The sequence below is a fragment of the Salarias fasciatus genome, chromosome 23, assembly GCF_902148845.1.
Source record: "Salarias fasciatus chromosome 23, fSalaFa1.1, whole genome shotgun sequence".
Taxonomy (NCBI): domain Eukaryota; kingdom Metazoa; phylum Chordata; class Actinopteri; order Blenniiformes; family Blenniidae; genus Salarias; species Salarias fasciatus.
In genome coordinates this window covers 13,555,233-13,575,450 of record NC_043766.1, presented here as the reverse complement: position 1 = coordinate 13,575,450, position 20,218 = coordinate 13,555,233, and the positions used below count along the sequence as shown (strand labels likewise).

Below are 20,218 nucleotides of genomic sequence, written 5' to 3'. Positions count from 1 at the left end.
TGAAGGTGTTTTGCAAATGAAGCAAGGATGGAAAAGTTTGTGAGAACAGTTTGAATTGAGTTTGGATATTTTAAACACTCATCTACTAAATGATTTTTGTTCTGTCGTCTCTCTGCTGATGATGTTTGAAAGTTGGCTGAGCAGACAAAGAACACATGACCTTTTCAACCTGCAGTTGTTTGTTTTTCAGTCTAAGTGAACCCTGAGCGACACGCTGACCCCACATTTGATCCTTGCATGATTGCGTGTGTGTGCACGTCTGCCTACGTTGTGTCACGTGCATTTCTACATGTTCGTGTTTGTGTGTGTATGTGTGTGTGTTTTGCAGGAAGTGTGTCTGGCATGAGGCCTGCTGAAGCTGGAGAGTTCACTCGCAGGGCCTTTCAGGCTGGAAATTAGACTTAACAGAGGCAAGTGGTGGCAAACATGTAATGTTCAGATTTGTGCATCAAAACCTTTTCATAACCTCATTATTTTACAAGTTAACTGGAACAAACATGGTCAGAAGAAATAAGAAATCCTACGTGCTTTAGCAGTGAAAATGTATTTTATTTGGCTATTAAAGATTCATGCATGAATAAAACTACTAGATGTGCATTTTAAAGCAAACTATCAAAGGTGTGCCCTGAGCATTAAAATATCTCATTAATGAGATTTTTTAAATAAATTATTATTACACAATACTTTTTAACTTTGAATTGAATTCTGTCTATGAATAGAAAAAGAAAAGAGAATTGCTGAAGAAAAAGTCAGCATAATTCCAAAAATGTTCAATTAGAGAGTCAAAATGTATTCTGACCATTGATTCTGACTAACTTGTTATCCCATTAGTGATTTATGATTATGAGATAGATGAACTTTATTGTCTCCTCAGAATTTCATGTTAGATCATATTAAAGTGCCAGCAGTGTTCTAAACAACACAGTCTTTTAAAAATAGTCCCCTCCACCATTTTCCATTTTGCGTACTTTGCCAACCTCCTCAACACTCAAGGTACATCTGCCTCGTCTCACACCATGTATGAAGTCTGACATACAACAAAAAATTATTGATGTGTTCAAAAATGTAAGACTTTGTTCATGGCTTTCAAAATCCATCAGGAAAAACTGCAGAAATGTTTGTTTTTTGTTAATTACCAATGGAATAATTATTGTTGTATGTACTATTATACTAATATATAGTCTGCACCGGCCGCATTGCTGAAACATTAATGCTGTTAGTGACTAGTGATTCTTTTACTTTTTGGATACATCTTACAAATACAGGAAATGAATTATAAAAAGGTGTGTTTCAATAAAATTACTATTTTTTTTCCACTCTCCATTAGTTTTTTTTAATTATGACCATGCCTCCACAAAGAAACTGATGTTAAGAGCAGATTTTCTAATGTTAAACGTTGTTTTACCTCAAGGTTGAAGGACTCGGGGATCTGATCCATGCAGAGACAGAAGCCCAGAGGAGACAGGCCCTTCGACAGATGTCCGGAGATTTGGGGCGCCTTTATCAGGACTGGAGCCGCAGACTAAAGCGAGTATGTTTTCTTGAAGTACACAGACTGATAACACTGAAAGAGACCTGTCCCTGTTGGACAGACAGAACTGTTGGTAGTCAGATGTTTACAGATTTCAGGATAATTATCATACATATTGAATTTATTTTGGTCTCTCTCACAAACTGTCACTACCTTATCTACCTATAAATAGAAGCTCTCGCGACATGTTTATGATGCTAACTCAGTCAGAGCCGAACCAAGAGAGTCAGAACCAAGCCACACCTTGTCTTTGAGGTGTAGGTATTCCTGTTCTGTTGTTTTCTGGGAGCCTGTGTTCCTCAAGTTTTCCCTGAAGAGGCTTTGGAAAGAACGTGTCTGTATTGTGCTGTAGGTCAGGTCTCAGTCATTTTCACACCCACACAATGCTTTTGTTTTGGTGCGTATCCACAGCTGTTGTCACTGCTTCTGGATTCAGTTATAGGAATCTGGCACTTCCTGTTTTCATGTAATTTGTGGTGTGGATATTTTTCTGTCCAACTGAGTGTGAGCGCAGTACAGGGATACATTTATCAATTTGTTTTATATGCATCAAATAAAAGTGGAAAACAAGGCATTTTTTGTTGTCTGATAGTGGAAGCAAATATCTGAATAATTACAATAATAGACAACAGTGTCAATTGCACTTTGCTTAACTAATTAGAGTAGAATAGTCACTTTAGCATCAACCAAACCAGACACTAGCAGTGCGCACTTGATTGCATGTGATTGAAATTCGGTCCCATAAACTCACCACTGAACTGGTTTAAAAAAAAAAAAAAAACTCTATTACAAATAGATTTAAATTAAAAAAAGAAAATTAAAAACAACACCTGTTCACCTGCATACATACATACCTGCACACATTTATTTGTAGTCTATTCCACAGTAAAGCATTGGTGCCTTGCCAAAAGGATTAATGTGAATTTAAGGGTCTGTTGGGAGATGAATGTCTCTGGAGCTGCAGAACCTCCTTCCAGAGGGGAGCAGGGAAAACAGTCATTAATGTGGGTGCATTGAGTCTTTGAGAATGTTACAGGCTATGCTGATATTTGCCTACGTTTTGCTTTATGACCTGATGAAGTTCAATTAAATTATACAGAGAAAATTAGGGACATGTCTGTTTTGTAGATTCTTACCAAATAATGTTCCTAAAAAGTCTTGTAGTTTTGGGAAGCCTATTATTTACCATTTAGTTGTAGAAGGAACATGCTTTTGTCCGAGCTTTCATACCTTCTTTGCCCGTGTTTAACACCTTCTTATGTTTTGTTTGATGGCACAGTTGAACTCTGAAGAAACAAGACATATTTGCAAATAGCTTTGATTGCATGTGAAAAATCACATACACAGATAAATACAGCAGCCTGGGATATCCTTCTCATGGCTTTTGGTCAACAGCCTTTTCACACGCTGCTTTCTTTCAACCTACGTTTGTCACAAATCAGTTGATGGGGTAAAGTCGGTCAAACGGGCAGGAACAACATTCGAAGTTGTTGAGATAAAGACTACTTGAAGGCCATTCCATTATCTCCAGCCCCAGATCCTAGAGGTAGTGCCTCATAAATACTGATCTGTCTGTGTGAGTGAGCTTTGTTCTCTTGGGAGGTAATATTCAGCTGCAGATTGTGGAGATCTTGATTTGCCACTGGAAGCAGGATTTATACTCTATCTATGTGCATTGATATTGCCTCGAAAGATAGCATTGTTGGTCCAATGAAAGATTTGATCATCACAATGCTTCCCCCTTATTAAGTGACTGTTGGTGCAACAGTGGGTAAAACATTCTCGCAGTATGTGCTGTAAATGCTGTAGGCAGAGTCTGGACTGATCAATAAATACTACATTTGTTCACATGTGCAAGATCCTTTGCTTTTCTTGCTGAATCCATCACCAACCGTCCTGATAGTGTTCGACAGTCCTCGGAGACTTTCTGGCATCCATGTGAGAGACTGGCTGTGGGATGCACATCTCGGTTCTGATTGTGTCTCTGAGCTCCCTCATCACCTGGATCTTGGCATTCAAGCTTGCAAGTGGTTGTTGTGCTCAGGCTAAAGAAAGACCTGGTACTGAAGAATAAGAGCTTGAAGTTTCCCTGTTGCTGATCAATCACCTGATGGTCACTGCATGGTACAGAAGCTCAGAACAGGAGGTTGTTACAGTGGCCATTAAAAACTGTTTGATATTAGCAGAGAAGATTTTCATGGGATGAACCAACATACTCAGTAATCCCACTCATCCCACAAATGTTCTTACAATTGTGGCACCAACAAGGAGCAAGGAAATAGTTTCCATATATGCACAGTTTATTTGCATACAATGACATTTTTCAGAGAATATGAACGATTGCACAAAAACTTCTTTCACACATCATTAGTGGTTGAGTGAAGACATTTATTCACACAACTATATTTATGCTTTTAAATCATGACAACAGAAGCTATCCAAATGGCCCGTATCAAAAGTTTAGATAAAGCTGTTAGCATTTTGAAGTGCCCCACTGAACATCAGTGACAGCTTGAAGTCTTTTGTAATAGTGGTAAATGAGGATCTTTATTTTGGCAGAAGCTACCCATTTTTCTCAGAATAAAGCCTCCAGTTCCTCTAAATTCTTGGCCTGTCTGGCTCAATGATATTGAGGTACAGGGGCTAAGATGGCCAGCCCAGAGGCTTCGCTTTATTCTGCTGTAACTAATGACGGATTGACTTGGCCTTGTGTTTTGGATCATTGTCATGTTGGAACTTCCAAGTGCATCACATGCGCATCTTCATGGCTGATGAGTGCAAATTTTCCTCCAGTATTTTCTGATAACATGCTGCATTAGTCTTGCCATCAATTTTGACCTCTGAAGTTTCCTGTACCTTTGGAGCTTACATATTTCCAAAACATCAGCAGTCCGCCTCTGTGTTTCACAGTAGGAATGGTGCACCTTTCATTATAGTCTTTGTTGACTCCATTTCCGAATGTGACACTTTTTAGTTGTGGCCAGAACGTTCAATTTTGGATCACTCCAAATGACAATTTGTTGCAGATGTTTTGAGGCTTGTTTCTGTTTTTTGGCAGATTGTAAGTGGGATGCTTTGTGGCATTTGCATGGTGATGGCTTTCTTTCGCCGACTCAACCATGGAGCCCATTTTTCTTCAAGTGCCTTCTTATTGTGCATCTTCAAACAGCACACCACTTTTTTCAGAGTCTTGTGAATTAGCTGAAGTTATTTTTGTTTTCGAGTTTTTCTTTGCGCCCTGAAAATTTTTCCCAGCTATTGTGGCAGAGCATTTTGTTGGTCTACCTCACTGTGCTTTGGTTTCAAAAGAATCCTTCATTTTCCGCTTCTTAATTAGTTTTTCATCTGCACTGCTCTTTAGCTTTCTCAATTCCGTCATATGTGTGTGCGTGTGTCTATTTACATATCTCATACTATATTGAGCTGCTGTTTCCCATTGTGATTTGTTTCCCTCCATCTGTGAACACGTGGCTTTACATTGTTTTGATGCATTGAATAGGAGACATAGTTAGCACAGCTGTGGCGTGTCCGGCGGGTACCACAGTCACACAATAACGACGTTGATATATTCTGTGCGGCAGTATTGTTTTCCTTATCTGTAAAGTATATCCTGTATTGTGTATTTATAAATAGGCATCAGGCGGACGAGTTGGTCCGAGGCTGATGAAAAATGAGGCAAGAAAAGATTCAGGAGCTCTGCAGAGACTCACACATTGGAGTGTATGACGCTTTTTCTTTTGCTTTGTCGTGTTTTGTATGAGCAGACCTAAACACATTTATTTAGCTTCAGCTAATATTTAGTGTTATTAATCCCAAACTGGGAAATTTGATCAATTCATCCAACTTTCTATACAAATGAAATTTGAATTCGTAAAATCGGTGCCTCCACATTCATACGTGTATTTTGTTTTTATTTTAATTTTAAGCTTTAAATTAGCCAGGTGAGCATTATTGCTATCACAGGTCTGTTTCAAATGGTAGCCAGGCCAAGACAGCAGCCATGGCGTAAAGCAGTAAGTAATAATGGCAATTAATGGGTTTTGTCGTTAGCTACAGGATGCTCATCAAGCTGATATGATGGTCGGTGTGCTGCCATATCTTATTATGTGTCTCTTACAATTCATGCTGACAGATTGTCTTTTGTGTCTGATGGAGGCAGTTTGGCGCGGCGGGTCAGTGACCGCAGATAAATGTTTCAACTCCATGGATTTGAGCCAAGCTTGTCCTCTACTGTGAACTTTTCAGGGGCGTGCAAACCAGTGAGCGCCCAAAAAAACATGGAACCAGAAATGATTGAGTCCAGGTGTTCTCCCTAGAGAGAGTTATCAACTAAATTCCTAGAAGTGATTCAAACACATGACTATTTTAGGTCAGATTTCAGAGAACCGTGATCATTAAAAGTGTATCATCTGTGTCATTTGAGGGCCACATTCTCATTTTAGTCAAACAATGCCAAGTTTTTAACCAGTGGCTTCCCACGTTTGCCAGTGGATTAAAGTATGGGAATCTGATGCTTCCTGTTTTTGTGCAGCTATATCACTATTGTGTTTATGTTCCGCAGTGTCCATCAAGATACCGATCAGCAGCACTGTTAGTGGACAGCCTGAAGTGCTTTTCCCTCTGTCATGTCACAAAACTTTGGGAGTGAAGTGAACGTCAAAGATTCTTGTTATATGCTGAAACAAGCAAAACAGCCGCTGGGAGAACCTGGGTCTTGTTTCTCTGAATTAAAGAAATTCAAGTTTTGAGATGTGACAAATTGTTGCACCTCTCATATATTATATATTATACCTCTCATGTCTTCTGTAGGTCTTTAACTTGGTTCAGAGAAATATGTAACGCAACAGTTTTTGTGTGTGTGTGTGTGGAATTTTAATTGACACTCCAGTCTTATATTCAGTTGGTAATTAATATATGTACATAGATATATATTTCTATTTATGATCAGTTACATTTCCTTTTTACAGATTTCCTGAGAAACTGGACTTGAAAAAATATGCTACAAGTTCTGGAAAAATACTAATAAACCCTCATTACCTTGATTTTTCTTTACTTGAAATGTGTTTGTTTTGTTTTTTCAGTTTTAGACTTGATTTCAAGTATATCTGGCTTGTTTATATGAAAGTTTGATAATTTTCTAAATTCATTTTTTGATTTACTTGCCTGTTTTAAAGCATCACTGCTTGTCCCATGACATTTATTACTGCAGAATTAATCAGATGAGCTGTGCGTATATTAATGGCTTCATCAGTCTAACTATCAGTTAGGAGTAATACTTTCTGAGCTACTTGTGTTCTCTCAACACTGCCAGCGGTATGAGCCAATCGTACATGTTTCTATCTTTTATAAAATTGTGTTCCATGGGTCCTCGGTTAATTGGCGATTTAAGATATTATTACCTTGGCACTTATTTCAGTGACTTTTCTCTCCTTTGTGCGTCTCATAGTGTCTGGCGCATGTCGAGGCCTTCATAGACTTCAGCGAAGATGAACTAATCGAGGATGGCGTCTTAAACCGAGGTATGCATGCACTCTGACCCTTTGTTCTGCTGGCAAACAACAGGACAGTCATCCCGGGGGCTTTCGCATGTGTGTGTCGGGGGTCCGATGGCTCTTTTTCTCTCAGAAGGGAGAAGAGTTCCTGTTTGGATCTTCAACGGGCTAACCGTCCAGTTTGCCGCACTGCAGGGAGAAACGGTCAACATCCAACCACTCGCAGGACAATTTCCTTAGGAAGTGTGGCAAGAAGGCTGGTGGGACAGTGGGGCATTAGTCTTACCTTCAAAGACAATCTTTCATGTCAGTCACAGAAATAGTGCTGTCAGCAGCACCGCACAGCCGTGTTTCTCTATCTGGGTTTTCCCAAGCTCGCCGTGTGTGTTGCGTACATGAGCCTGTTTTTGGATGAGGGAGTACGATCGAGGGACGCCCCTCCCCAGAGTCTGCCGCCAGCTGTCTGGCACTGCCACAGCGCTTCAGAAGCCTTGACTGTTGTGAAGCTTCTACACAAAAAGCCAGAAAAAGATTGTTTATTTTTGGTGGCACGAAAGCGCGACTCAGGCCCCGCTGCTACAACTGGTGATAGATTAGTTTTCAAAAATAGCAGAGCTGGCGTAAATTCTTATGTTGATTAATTTGATCTGCACGTCAACTAAACTGTGGTGAACTCGTGTGTTGAGTTACAATGGTCTTTTATAGTAAATACATCTTTTTGTCTCAGTTGTTGACATATTATTTGTCAAAATAGTTTTCCCACTCTTATCCGGCACGGAAAAAGACATGTCCATGACCCACATTCAGTCCAGTCGAATGCTGACAGACAGTGGTGAACTCGCCTTTTTCCTTCAAAGAATTGAAATTCCTTTCACAGGCCAGTGAAGTTAAAGACGAAACTCACGTCGTATCCTGCTTTTTTCTTTTTCTTTTTTTTTTCCCTTGTCCTTGCAAAACTGCACACAGCGGACCTGTCAGTGCAGGAGCTGCAAGCAGAGATGCTGCAACACCTGAAGGACGAGAGAAGGGGTGAGCGGCTACGCAGTGGAATTCAGGTGGTCATCGCCGGAGACACCAACGCAGGCAAAAGTAGCCTCCTGAACACGCTATGTAAGACAGCCAATAAACGCACGCAAACACACACGCACTTATGAAAATATTGGACTCTTTTCATTGAAAATATGACAGTTATATGTTTCATTGATAAAATACAGTTGACAGACAGACTGACACTTTAGTCATCCCTGTGGGGAATTTCCAAATTTTGTATTTTTTTTCATGCAAACTGTATAAATGTTCAGAGTTCTTATCCAGGTTGCTCTGCATTGTTTTAACTGTGGCTCTGCTGGTGGTGATGGCCATTACCTTGTCTCCAATAAATGTTACTTAAAGCTATGAATTATTAGGTGCAAATTGGATGATATACATAAACATATTTATCACTATAATTCTGTCTTGTTTAAATGAACGTGCTCTAAATCACTCTCGTTCCTTGTTGCGTGTTCACATTCTCTCAGCCTAATGAACATTTGCTGTTGTTGTAAGGGTATGTTGTTTTGGATATTGTTTCCTGGAGTGATTCGAATCGCATCAAGACCCGAAGCTTGGCAGGAGTTCATGAGACCTTCCCATCCGAATAATAGGCGCATTTGTCAAACTTCAATATAATCCTGTTATTCTTTCCTGTTCTTCAGACTTTGTGATGCTTGCACTGTAACACACACAGCATAGACGTACAATGTTTATGCTGGGTTATCCAAGAAAAATCCTTGGTTTCATTCAGGGTGTCATTTCTACTCAGTTTAATTCACAAATGTGTGTTTGTAGGTGGGCTGAAAATTCAGGTAAAGACTTTATTAATTTTAATCATTATGTAAGATTATAATCAGAAATGATTGAAATTAATTTCATTTTATGGTTTTGATATCAACAGCAATAATCAACTTCTGCTTGGATTCTTTTTTTAATTATATTTTAAATAAGCTCATTAAAGCCCCACATATTTCTTTGTTTTCTAGTTGCTTTTCTTCCCTGGGTAATAAACTGTACATAGTTTTAGATGCAGACTGATTTTCAATATAGCAAAAAATTATTTAGGGTGCATTTTTTAGTTTTTAGAAAATACCCTATTTTCACACAGGACTTCACAGTGTGACTTTTCAACAAAGTTCACCAGCGACTGCCACATTTGAGCTTCTCAGTACCCTAAAAAACTAATTGAAATATTGAAAAAAAAAAAAAGAAGAAGAAGAAAAACTGCCAGGTACTGAGAGTTTATTTTGAGAAAAGAAGCAGAATAACCTTAGTTTTCTCTCGTCTTTTTTTTAATATAATTGTTGAACTATACATTCAAAATAAGCAAGGCTAATCAGAAGAATAATTTTTTGGGGACTGATCATCATTAAAAACAACGTTCATACTTGTTAGTGTAATTGTGTAATGTTACCAGCTGCTAAAGCGAAAACCATTAGTGAACTATTTTTGGTGTGCAGCGGGACGTCTCAGGTGAGCTGCAGTCAGCTTTGCTTCCTGCAACCCTTTTTAGGTCTAAAAGATGGATGGATTTGTTTAGTTGTGCTATTATTTATGTAAACAACAGGGAGCATTTTCATATGTTAAGACCTGAACATATTTCAAATGATACTGAAGGTTCTTTTCAGAAATGCAGTTGTGAAAAATTCCACACCACTCTTGAATTGTGGAGTTTTGGTGATTTGCATTTATTGCTTATATTTGTTTCATTCATCCATTCTTTGTTTTTGTATAGTTATTACAATTGTATTGAAGTGGTTGATGGAGGAATTGAGTAATCAAGAAATAACAATCTTCAGTTGCAGTATTTTTTGATTCTACAGTGGATAAAGTGCTTGGAAAGTCAGAGATTCAGTACTTGTTTTTCCAATGATTTACAGAGACCATGATGCTGTTTGAATTAATATCACATAGTTTGAGTCCATGGCTGAACGCCCTCACAGATGCATAAATCATTTACATTTCAATAACAGAGAAAAAAAAAAAAATCTGTCAATCCATTTTATAGAAATCTACATTTATTATAAATAAATAAATGGGTTTTTATTTTAAAACTACCATGAAGGAAAAGTTATTTTCAGTTTTTTTAATACAGGCCAGAGACCTGCAGCCATTGTGTCCCCCATTGCTGGGACCACCAGAGATGTTGTGGAGACGGCGCTGGACATCGGGGGCTTCCCCGTCCTCCTGAGTGACACGGCGGGCCTCAGAGACAGCCGGGATGTGGTGGAAAGAGAGGGGGTCCGTCGAGCCCGGGAAAGGTACAAGAAGGCATACTTAATCCAAAAAAAAAAAAGTAATGTAATTTATTTGTTTCTTATAAATCAGATCAACGAAAAGATATTTGAGCAATGTTTGACTTCAGACTTGAGGACAATGGTACGTGTGGACAAGTACTTTGCTGTCCACACGTGTAATTTGACAAACGTATTAGCCTCGTGGCCAGTGGGATATGTCCTTGAAGACAAAGAAAGGAAGAAATAAGTCATTTCTTGTCCTCATGTTACATTTTTGTCATGTCTATGTAACCTCCAGAGTTTATAGCAATGCTGAGCCGCGGTTAAAAATACATGGAGACAAAGAGTGTCAGGAGGTTGCATAATGAAGAGACACCTTTCCTTGTTCAAGAGTATTTGACATTAAGAGGTTTTTCATGTCTGTCGTAGAGAATGGACATATATGGCCATCCACTGACAGATGTTTACACCAGGGAAGTATAGAGGTGCTTATGGTCGTTGTCGTCACTGCTTTATAGTACACAAACAGACGTACGTACGCCGCACTGTGTAAACATCACATCAGCTTCTACAGGACAATTACAGTCACATTTTTTATTTCCTGTGAATTTTTGTGTTGATTAAAGCTTCCATCAATTATAGGAGAAAGTGCTATTATTAGTCTTATTTTGCCATAGTACAAAAGTGAGTACGCTAGTAAAAACAAAGGCAATACGTTTTTATATATATCTAATGTTTAGCTAGTATATAGTGTGATATTGACTCAAACATCTATATTCACAGATATTAACTACAAAGACAAATATTTAGCATATAACAAACGTTGATTCAGGGATATAAAGCTAAGATTTAACAGGAGTATCGTTGAAAATTATTTTCAAAAAATAGAAATTGCATTCAATTAAATTGCATGCATGGTTTCTATGTTTTACTTCATCTCGTGACATTGACATTAAATTAATAAATTGTAAATAAACCGATATACACACTTTTAATGCGCCTCAAAAATATATTTAGAACGCAAAGAAGATCGCATGATGCGAGTATCTAACGCTGCTCTTTCAGTCAACAAAAGCAGGGTGATTTGGGTTTTTTTATGCTTACTGTTAATCTAAGCTCCTGCTTTCTGGAGAGCATTACTATTTATGAGTTTTAAATAAAAATTTTAAGCTGTGCAGGGTGTAACTAACAAAGCAAAGGCTAAAAAAAAAAAAAAAGTGGTATAGAAAGACAGATCTCCCCACACTGGAAGAGTGGTTGGATATAGTTCAGAAAATACATGAAATCGCAAAAACAGCACATATTTTAAAGCTACAAAAAACCCATTGTAAACAAGAGACGAGATCATCTGAGGTCAACAACCCAAAAGAAATACAGCAATCACTGATATTGCAAGTAAATGACTGCTGTGGGAAACCGCTGTTTTAAGCCGCCACTGTCGTTTTGTTCTGTCCTCAGGTTTTTTTAATTTGTCTAAGGCCACATGACTGTGTGAGGGTAACTGATGTGGTTCCTGCAGGAACCTGGAAACCCTCGGAGATGATCTGAGTAGCTCACAGGGCATGTTTTGGAAATATGGTTAGGACTAATCAATCAAAGCTACTCAACACCACTGAAGTAGCGTTCAGATTCAAAACGTTGATGATCCCGAGTGTGGTGCACGTCGTTGTTCATGTGCCTTTCTATTTGTAGTTTGCATGTTCCCTCTCGGTGTGTGTGGGTTTCTCCTCTTCTGGTTTTCTCTCAGAGCCAAAAACACATGCCTGTCAGGAGGGCAAATGAGCCGGAGGTTAAATTGCCTGTTTGTCCTCTGATGGACAGGTGGCCTGTCCTGTTCAGTTGGAATTCAAGTCAGTTCAGGAAATGAATGAATGGACAGTTTGTTGTGAAAATGACAGAATCCGAAAAAGCTGCCAGTTTTCTTGTCAAAAACAAGTTAACTGCTTCCCAAAGGACTTGTGTTCTTTCCATGTTCTTTCACGTGGAGAAAGTCACAGTCCTCACCACTTTGAAAGAAAACAACAGAATATTCAGGGAGACTGTTCAAGCTTTAAGTGGAAAACCAAAATATTTTGCTTTGACATGTATTTGGAAAAAAATTCTGACTTGCTTAACTTTTTCTACTGAATTTTAACAAGTTTTAAAAAGGAATAAAGGCGAGAAAAAAATGTTATTCTTGGTTAGAATTATCTGTTATTTTTTCACAATTTGAGTTATTTGACTGACCTGATGGCTCTTTAGGAAGGGTGGTCAGTTTATGTTCTATAGGAAACTTTCTGTGCAGCGAGTAGGACAGAGGCTCGTGACCTGGGTCACTACAGGAAGGACGTGGTGAGTACAAGCATCCTCTGACCTGCCCGCTGCTTCCACACAGACGGTGGCAACGCAGCTATATTTCAATGCAGGCACTGGTTACCTGCTCAGACAGTTACCTCCCCGGTCCCATTTATAGCTACATTGTGTATACATGGGGATTTTCTTTCCTTTTTTTTTCTTGACTGTATCTACATGTAAAGAGCACAAATGAATGGTCGTTTTGATTTTTGTGCAATACTGTTGCAAAGAGTCAGGTGACTTTGCAACAAATGTTCAAAGGTCATCAAACTGAAAAAATGTTTCAGAGCAGTTTAAAGATCCTTCAGTCTATAAGACATAACATCAGCGATTGATATAGAGGATCAGGAGGCATCTGAACCTGCCAGGCTCCGCTTCAATACTGGACGTGGTGATCTGGAACCTCTTCAACAGAAAAAGGGTCATTTTATAATCGAAACTACAGTGTATGCTCAGGCAGGTTGAAGATTTTCCTGTAAAAATGTTTCATATTAAAAGCGCCTAATATTATTTTAATAAGTAATGTTAATGAATGGCAGTTTTAATGCGACAGTATTTAACAGAGAGCAGGCCAGTAATTTGCTCTTGTGCTCATTCTGTTGAGGTCTTTCTTTTCATTGATCATCATTGATCATCCACTGTTGTTAGAATAAAATTGAATTCTATGTCAAACATGGGCAAGATCTTGAAAATTGTTTTACTTTATTCATCTGATATGTCAGCCATGCTTGTAGGAAGTTTCAAATGTATTGCTTTAGAACTTCAGTTACATGTTTTTCATTTTTATTTTAAGTTCCCAAAATCTGTAAAATGAGGATTCCAATTAATAGAAAAATAATTTCATTGTGAGATTTGGGCTTTCAAACATACAACATTATATTAACTCATATATGAAATGATATAGTACGTTTCAGCTTTCCAGACAATATCAAGCCTTGAAAAAAATGCTAGTATGTCTCTCAATTCACCTGCTGAATTCGGCTTTTGTTTTAATTATTTTTGACTGTTGATTTTTAAAGCAGTGTTTCCTCCTCAGACTGACTGCTGTCTCCATCCTCCAGGGTGGAGCAGGGACGATTTGACCCTGGTGGTGGTGGACTGTGCTCACCTGCTCTAGAGGAGGAGGCGCTGTGGCCTCCCTGCAGGGACACCTCAGGAGTGTGTTGCCCTCTCAGCCGCACCCACGACACAGGTGTGTTGTCGAAGTCTCACAACTCATGGAAGCGACATTTTAAAGCATCTCGAGCAGAATAAAGTCAAACGTGTCTTTTATTTCCCTCTTTTCTCAACTCTGGGTGAAGCCTCAGCGCTTATAAGTGTAAAAATGAGACTCACTGGACATTTACTTTGAAAGTTATTGTGCTCAGATGTGTCGTTTATGGATTCACACTGCAGTTTGCTATTGCTGCACCAAAGAAATAATCAGACTTTCCAAGAGAACACAGGATGTAAATCAGATTTGAGTTGTAGAAATGAGTGACAGAAATGTAAATGTGCTTTCTCCTCGCAGACAAGTGTCTCCTGGTGCTGAACAAAGTGGATCTGCTGTCTGAGACGCAGAGATGGAAGCTGAAGAGGCGCTGAGTGGAGTCTATGGACTGCCTCCCGTCTGTCCGATCTCCTGTCAGACTCACAAGGACTGAGGATTTCCTCCACTGTCCTGCACAGCAGAGTCCAGACGCTGTGAGTTCCTATTTGGGCTGATTTTATTTATTATTTATTTAAATATAAGGAGTTCTGTCTAAAAGTTAAAATGTTAGCATGTAATTTGGCCATCTCATCCTAAATTGTTACGGAACAGGCATCTAAAGAGGGATTCTGCATTCTGGTGACAGTTTGTTTTTTCCTGGCTGACTCTGTTGATGTAAAATCTGGCCCACTTTCATCATGAGATAATTATCACTGCAGATTTTGAATACATCAACAATATTCAGAGGTTAAGTTCCTTTTGATTGAGTACGCATTTTTTTGATTGCACAGTCATCTCAGTCATCTCATGAAAATTCATTTGCAAGTGCATCTAAAAAATATTTTACATTCATAACAATTTAAAATTAAAAAAAACACCTGAGCATATGATATGTTACTACATTATATTACTATTATATGTTTTACACATATTCTGTCTTAAATTTGCATGATTTTTGTGCTAACGTTATGTAGAGAATATACCATAAAAGACATGGAATATTTCTAAATCATGAGGAAGTTTTGCAAATTTACTGAATTATGAGAAACATAAACTTTTCAATTTAAATAATATGTTTTTGTTATGAACCTACAGTTAGGCAAAGTTGAAGAATGAAAGACAATCCAGTTACGTCCTACTTAAAAAAAAATAGCAGAAGGGACAGAATGCTCTTGTTTAGGGAATCACAAAGGGATAAAACATTATTCATAAATGTTATTATAATAATTTGATTAATTAAGTAATAATGATCAGTGACACTCAAGTTTTTTTTATGATAAAGTAGAAGTGATGTTGTGGTTGACCTTTAACCTGAACCTTCCGCTGTAGATGTGGCGACCTCTGTCTGGCGGCCCCACGCTGACCCAGGCCCGCCACAGGGCCAACTGCAGCAGTGCGTGGCGTCCCTCGCTCAGTCTCAGCGGTACCGAGACTGCGACCTCGCTCTGGCAGCGAAGGCGTCCGGCTGGCCCTCACCAGCCTGGGCCGGATCACTGGACGGGTCGGGGCAGAGGAGATCCTGGACATCATCTCAAAGACTTACTGCATTGGAAAATAGATAAGAGTGCGAACACGAGGGCCTTGGCATCGCGGCACACTTGCACAGGAAGTGTGCGGTCCCGCCGTTTCACAGTATCAGTGGAGAGGACGGGACAAACAGGGCACCTCCTCGGCTCTGTGCCAGACTAAGAATAAAGTTCAATTCTTGGCTGCAGAATCCACAATTCCCCCCGGCAACCATAAATGTTTGTTTTCTGTGTGAAAGCTTTTTATCTGACCGAAATATTTTTAGCTTGGTGGCAGGTGCCTCAGAGGCCATTGAAATGGACATGTGTTTGGCAGTTCTGGTCGTGTAATCTAATAATAGTTGGGAACGTCTTTGATAAGTGATATGGGCCCTCTGGGCTGGCAGCATCACAGCCAAGATGTTTTAAAATAAAACGGCATACCACTGCGAGGTCTAGGATGTTTACTTGTTATACAGGGAAGGAATTCTTATTGTTTTGTTTGTTCGTTGTGGGGAGGAGCTGGGATATGAGACTGTGTCCAGTCACTGCACACAGGCTGCAGCTGAATGGAAAGCAACTATTATAGTGCAACAGCCTGTGGGAATGGGAAGCATTTCTTACACAATATGTTCCTTCCTTTTTATTTTTTTTTATTAAGGTACAGGTTATTAATGGCCACCCTACTAAAGGCGTAAAATAATGGCATCTTGAATTGTAAGGGAATGGTATTAACTACTAGTGTAGCTAGTTAAAGCATCAATAATACAGTCAAATACAGATACACATATTGGAGATCTGCAGAGGTTGTATGTCTTGGTCTGGAAGCACCTTCGGTTCGCTCCAACAGACCAAGAAGACGTCGGCTGGAGTTATTTTTTTCAGCATACTCCTGCTGATTTCAGCCATGGTGGCCTTACTGCTTCGAGTTGGTGGTTCTCTGTGTCTTTCTCTTCACTCTTTGTTTCTTTCCTCAGTCCCAAAGTACCTGTTACGTTAAATGGTAACACTGATTAGCCTTCAAGTGTATGTTGTGTTGTGTGTGTGTGTGTGTGTGTGTGTGTGTGTGTGTGGTGTGTGTGTGTGTGTGTGTGTGTGTGTGTGTGCTGTGTGTGTGGTGTGGTGTGTGTGTGTGGTGTGTGTGTGTGTGTGTGTGTGTGTGTGTGTGTGTGGTGTCCATTGTCACCTGGGATCATTTCCAGCATGCTGCTACCCTGATGGGATATGGAGGTATAAATATGGATGAATTCTCTGTTTGTCTTTTTCTCAGTTGGTTGTTTTCCTTGATTAAATGGTTTGCTGTTTGACGACCTTTGTTGATTATTTCATGCCTCAGATGGTCTATTTGTTAATAACCAAGTATTTTTCTTGGGATTATTATACCACAATAGTATCCCGGACAATAACTAGAAGTACTCCTCAATACTACGAGGTGAATTTAATACAACCTCGCTGCTGAAATAAATGTGAAAGTGCTTTTATTTCGCTTTTTTTTTTTTTTTCTTGAAACGGCACTTTCAGTCCAGCTGCACTGGAGAGCAAAAGGCAGACAATATGTGGAGAAAGTCAGCCTGACCTCACTCCCCTCTGTGGGAAAGCTGCGTTTTTGGAGGCATTGCTGTCTGTGGCCTTTGTTCCCCTGTCAATCGGCCACGATCAAATATTTATGTTTCCTTGTTGAACTCCTCACCCGTCTTCCCCTGACTGGTTTCTTCTCTCCCAGTCTCTGACGACATTTGCCCAGTGCACGGCAGCCTCAGCCGCGGTGCCTCTGCCTATTTGTCTCTCGCCTCTCCACCTGACCTTTCCTCTTTCCGCAGATCTCTGCCAGCCTCAGATTCTTCTTTCATGTTCTCTGTGATTAATTACAACTCAGGGGAAGTTTTAAGCTAAAGTGGGACACACAGATTAGTGGTAGTAAATTTTGAAGTTCTTTCCTTTGAAGTGTTGCCAGTGTGTGTGCAGCATCCTCAAGATTGCACTGTTTACATACAGCTCTGTGACATTTTGTTAGATAATGACTGTCAATGCAGGACTGACTCATCCTGTCATATTGACAGCTTACTTTCTGGAAAAAAAAGAGAGAGCTTGCCTTTTAGCCATGTTATCAGCATGTTTCACTTAATGCCAGCATTTGTTGTCATTAACAAATAAAGTCACACTGGAAGCATCGCAAGTTTGTCATGCTAGTCTCAGTATTCTTTGTTTTGTTTAGTTTTTGATTGTCACATTGTGACAAAGCCAGAATGAGAGAGGTGCAGAAAGATTTTAGGAGGAATGGCTAAATTGGCTAAAATCAGGTACAAGGACAAGGCGGAGTGAAAATGAACATCAGCTAAACACAAAAGAGGCATGGCAGGTTTTAAACATCGTGATTGTCAGATCATCCAAGCCTGCGGTGGCTGACTGCCCAGACTCCACCTCTCTTACAGAACAGCTCAACGCCTCATCAGCAAAGACATTTTAACCTTTGTTTATAAAACAGTTCAGTTTAATTCAGCTTTATTTATAAAGTACCAGTTAAGACACAGTCATTTCTTGGCACTTTAAAGGAAGAATCTTTTTGCAGAACCCAGACTCAGAGGTGGTGGATTCCTGCTACTCCAGTTGGGAACCTGGTTCCTGGTTCAACCTCCACTAACAAAACGCTCCCCGAATAACAAATCAGGGCAGTAAAATTGCTCAAACAACCGAACCCTCTCTGTGTTGAACTGTATGGACACTCACTGATGAAGAAAGCCACCCTCATCATCACTGAGGACCCCTCATTTCCCTCCACCACTCCTCTATGCTGCTGCTGTCAGGCAGAACACAATATAGACTGTACTCTGTGTTTGTTTTTAGTTACTGTATGTGCATTACTTGTTGTATTTATTGCACCATGCTTTGTGACGTTTAAGGGTGTTTGCAATGCTTTGGTGTGGTTTTCAAACTTTATCCTACAGCCGTGACAAAGATGAATTTCTCTTTACTTGAAACAGACAATAAAGTTACCTATGATAAAGAAAAAACCTGATGTATGCATGTTTGTTTAGACTAAAACCTGTAGCACATTAGTGCTGTAGGTTTTGTGTGGATGCATTTCTGATGGGCTATCCTTTACATCAGAGTATTTGAAAACACGTGTCCTGTGAGTATGCTTAGAAGAAAAAAAGCATCAAGCTTTATTTACAAAGCAACCTATCAGGCAACTACATGTAATAATTGTAATAACTGATGTGAAGAATACATTAACGAGAGCCTGAATCATGGAACTAAATCAGCACATTTCAATACAATAGCAAAAGTCTAAATCTATTGACGTCTTTTGGTGAATGTATTCAACAGAGTTTATAATATTAGAGATGCTAATGTCATGACTTTACTTCAGAGCACCATTCAGAATGACTTTGTTGTGTGATTCTGTCTCACAGCTGACTGATGACGGGGACTTTGAGCTTCCAGCCTGTCAGTTCTCCTTCTGGTTTTGATAATGAGCTCACTGACAAACGAGGCCGCTGCAGCTCGGTCTAGTACAGCTCGTTCCAGCCTGTACCCCTCTGAGTTAAAGCCAGGAGTGTTCAGGACTGTACATACATTAAACAAAGGATTTCCTGCAGACCTCACTCACCTGTAGCACTCACATCCACCAGAGCAGAGGGCTTGGGAGCTTATCCCACTCCTTTCTTCCACACAGCATGGAAATGGCCTTGAATATTGGTCTGAAGTGTTTCCATTATAGTTTTCATGATGATTTGGTGAAAAGTTTCCACCAAATTTAAGCTACATTAACTCACTAAAAAATGGATTACGAAACGTTATTCCTTAAAAAAAAAAATTGCAGTCTTTGTAATCACATAGATTTATTGCTTCAATCACACAAATAAACACATAAAAATACTATTAGAAATTCTACACATCCCTGTTTGTTAAAGACCACATAATTATACATTTTCTCCTGAAGAGGCAAGTAAATATTTTTTTAAAATACCATGCTACTAACTCAGTACATCACAGGACAGGTTTTTACAGCTGTCAGTGTCATCAGCAATTTAGAAGTATTAAAAGTATTTGTGTTTGGACATTCTGGCCTTTTCACACTCGAGATTAAGCTATAAAGAATTAAACTATTAATTCATGTAATACCTGAAGAAAGTAAGAAAATTTCTTATGCACTCTTCCTTGTTTTAATTTAGTCTCTGTTCAGTGACCATGTAATTCCGGGTCAAGAGAGGCGGGAGTCTGTCCTGACTGTAGGCAGAGGCAGAGTACACCCAGGACAGGTTCAAGTAAACAGAGAAGCAGACAGTCACAACAACAGGCAATGCAAACACAAAGAGCATGGCTTCTCCACACCACCGATTGACTTTCTGCTGCTTGGCAAGAGAGCTCATCTCTATACCAATGTGGAAAACACTGTTTGGAAACAATAGCTTTGAATCCAATATCAGAAACTATTATTAAATATATTAGAAACATTGGAATGTATACACAGGCACTCGTTGCACTCATCAGGAAGCCTTTCTCTGCCAGCTCGGGGTGTCAGGGACGAGCTGGAAGAAGACGTGGGGGACACTGCAGTCTGGGGGCCACGGCAGTCTATCGCAGTCGGTGCACATAGTGTTATGGCCTTCCTCCTCTCTTGAGGTCAGGCCTCCTGGACTACCAGAGAGAAACCAGGCGACGTTAGAGGGTCATGAGTTAACGCAGCTCTCTTGGCCCACCTAAGCTAAAGCTGACCCAGGCGTCTTCCAGGAGACGCTCTCTCTTTCCCCTCTGTGTTGCAACGCGGACTGTTGGGGTGAATTATAAACATCAAATTACACCAATCTTTAGTTATATAGCACTTTCCATACATTTAAAAGCAACACAAGTGCTTTACAGCATTTAAAAACATCAGAAGATAAAACAGGCAGGAG

General features: G+C 39.6%; 1 protein-coding gene across 1 annotated transcript in view; it reads left to right on the top strand.

Annotated features, from left to right (window-relative positions):
- LOC115382025 (tRNA modification GTPase GTPBP3, mitochondrial-like) overlaps window positions 1-15,373 on the top strand; it is a 16,802-nt gene extending 1,429 nt beyond the window's left edge. Inside the window, 16 exon segments of the mRNA XM_030083670.1 lie at window positions 329-388; window positions 391-410; window positions 1,412-1,531; window positions 6,978-7,050; window positions 7,990-8,133; window positions 10,151-10,316; window positions 12,857-12,862; window positions 13,695-13,736; window positions 13,738-13,822; window positions 14,142-14,199; window positions 14,202-14,255; window positions 14,258-14,309; window positions 15,145-15,149; window positions 15,152-15,193; window positions 15,196-15,264; window positions 15,267-15,373. Of these exon segments, the coding sequence (XP_029939530.1) occupies window positions 329-388; window positions 391-410; window positions 1,412-1,531; window positions 6,978-7,050; window positions 7,990-8,133; window positions 10,151-10,316; window positions 12,857-12,862; window positions 13,695-13,736; window positions 13,738-13,822; window positions 14,142-14,199; window positions 14,202-14,255; window positions 14,258-14,309; window positions 15,145-15,149; window positions 15,152-15,193; window positions 15,196-15,264; window positions 15,267-15,373 (1,103 nt within the window).
- The last annotated feature ends 4,845 nt before the right edge of the window (window positions 15,374-20,218 follow it).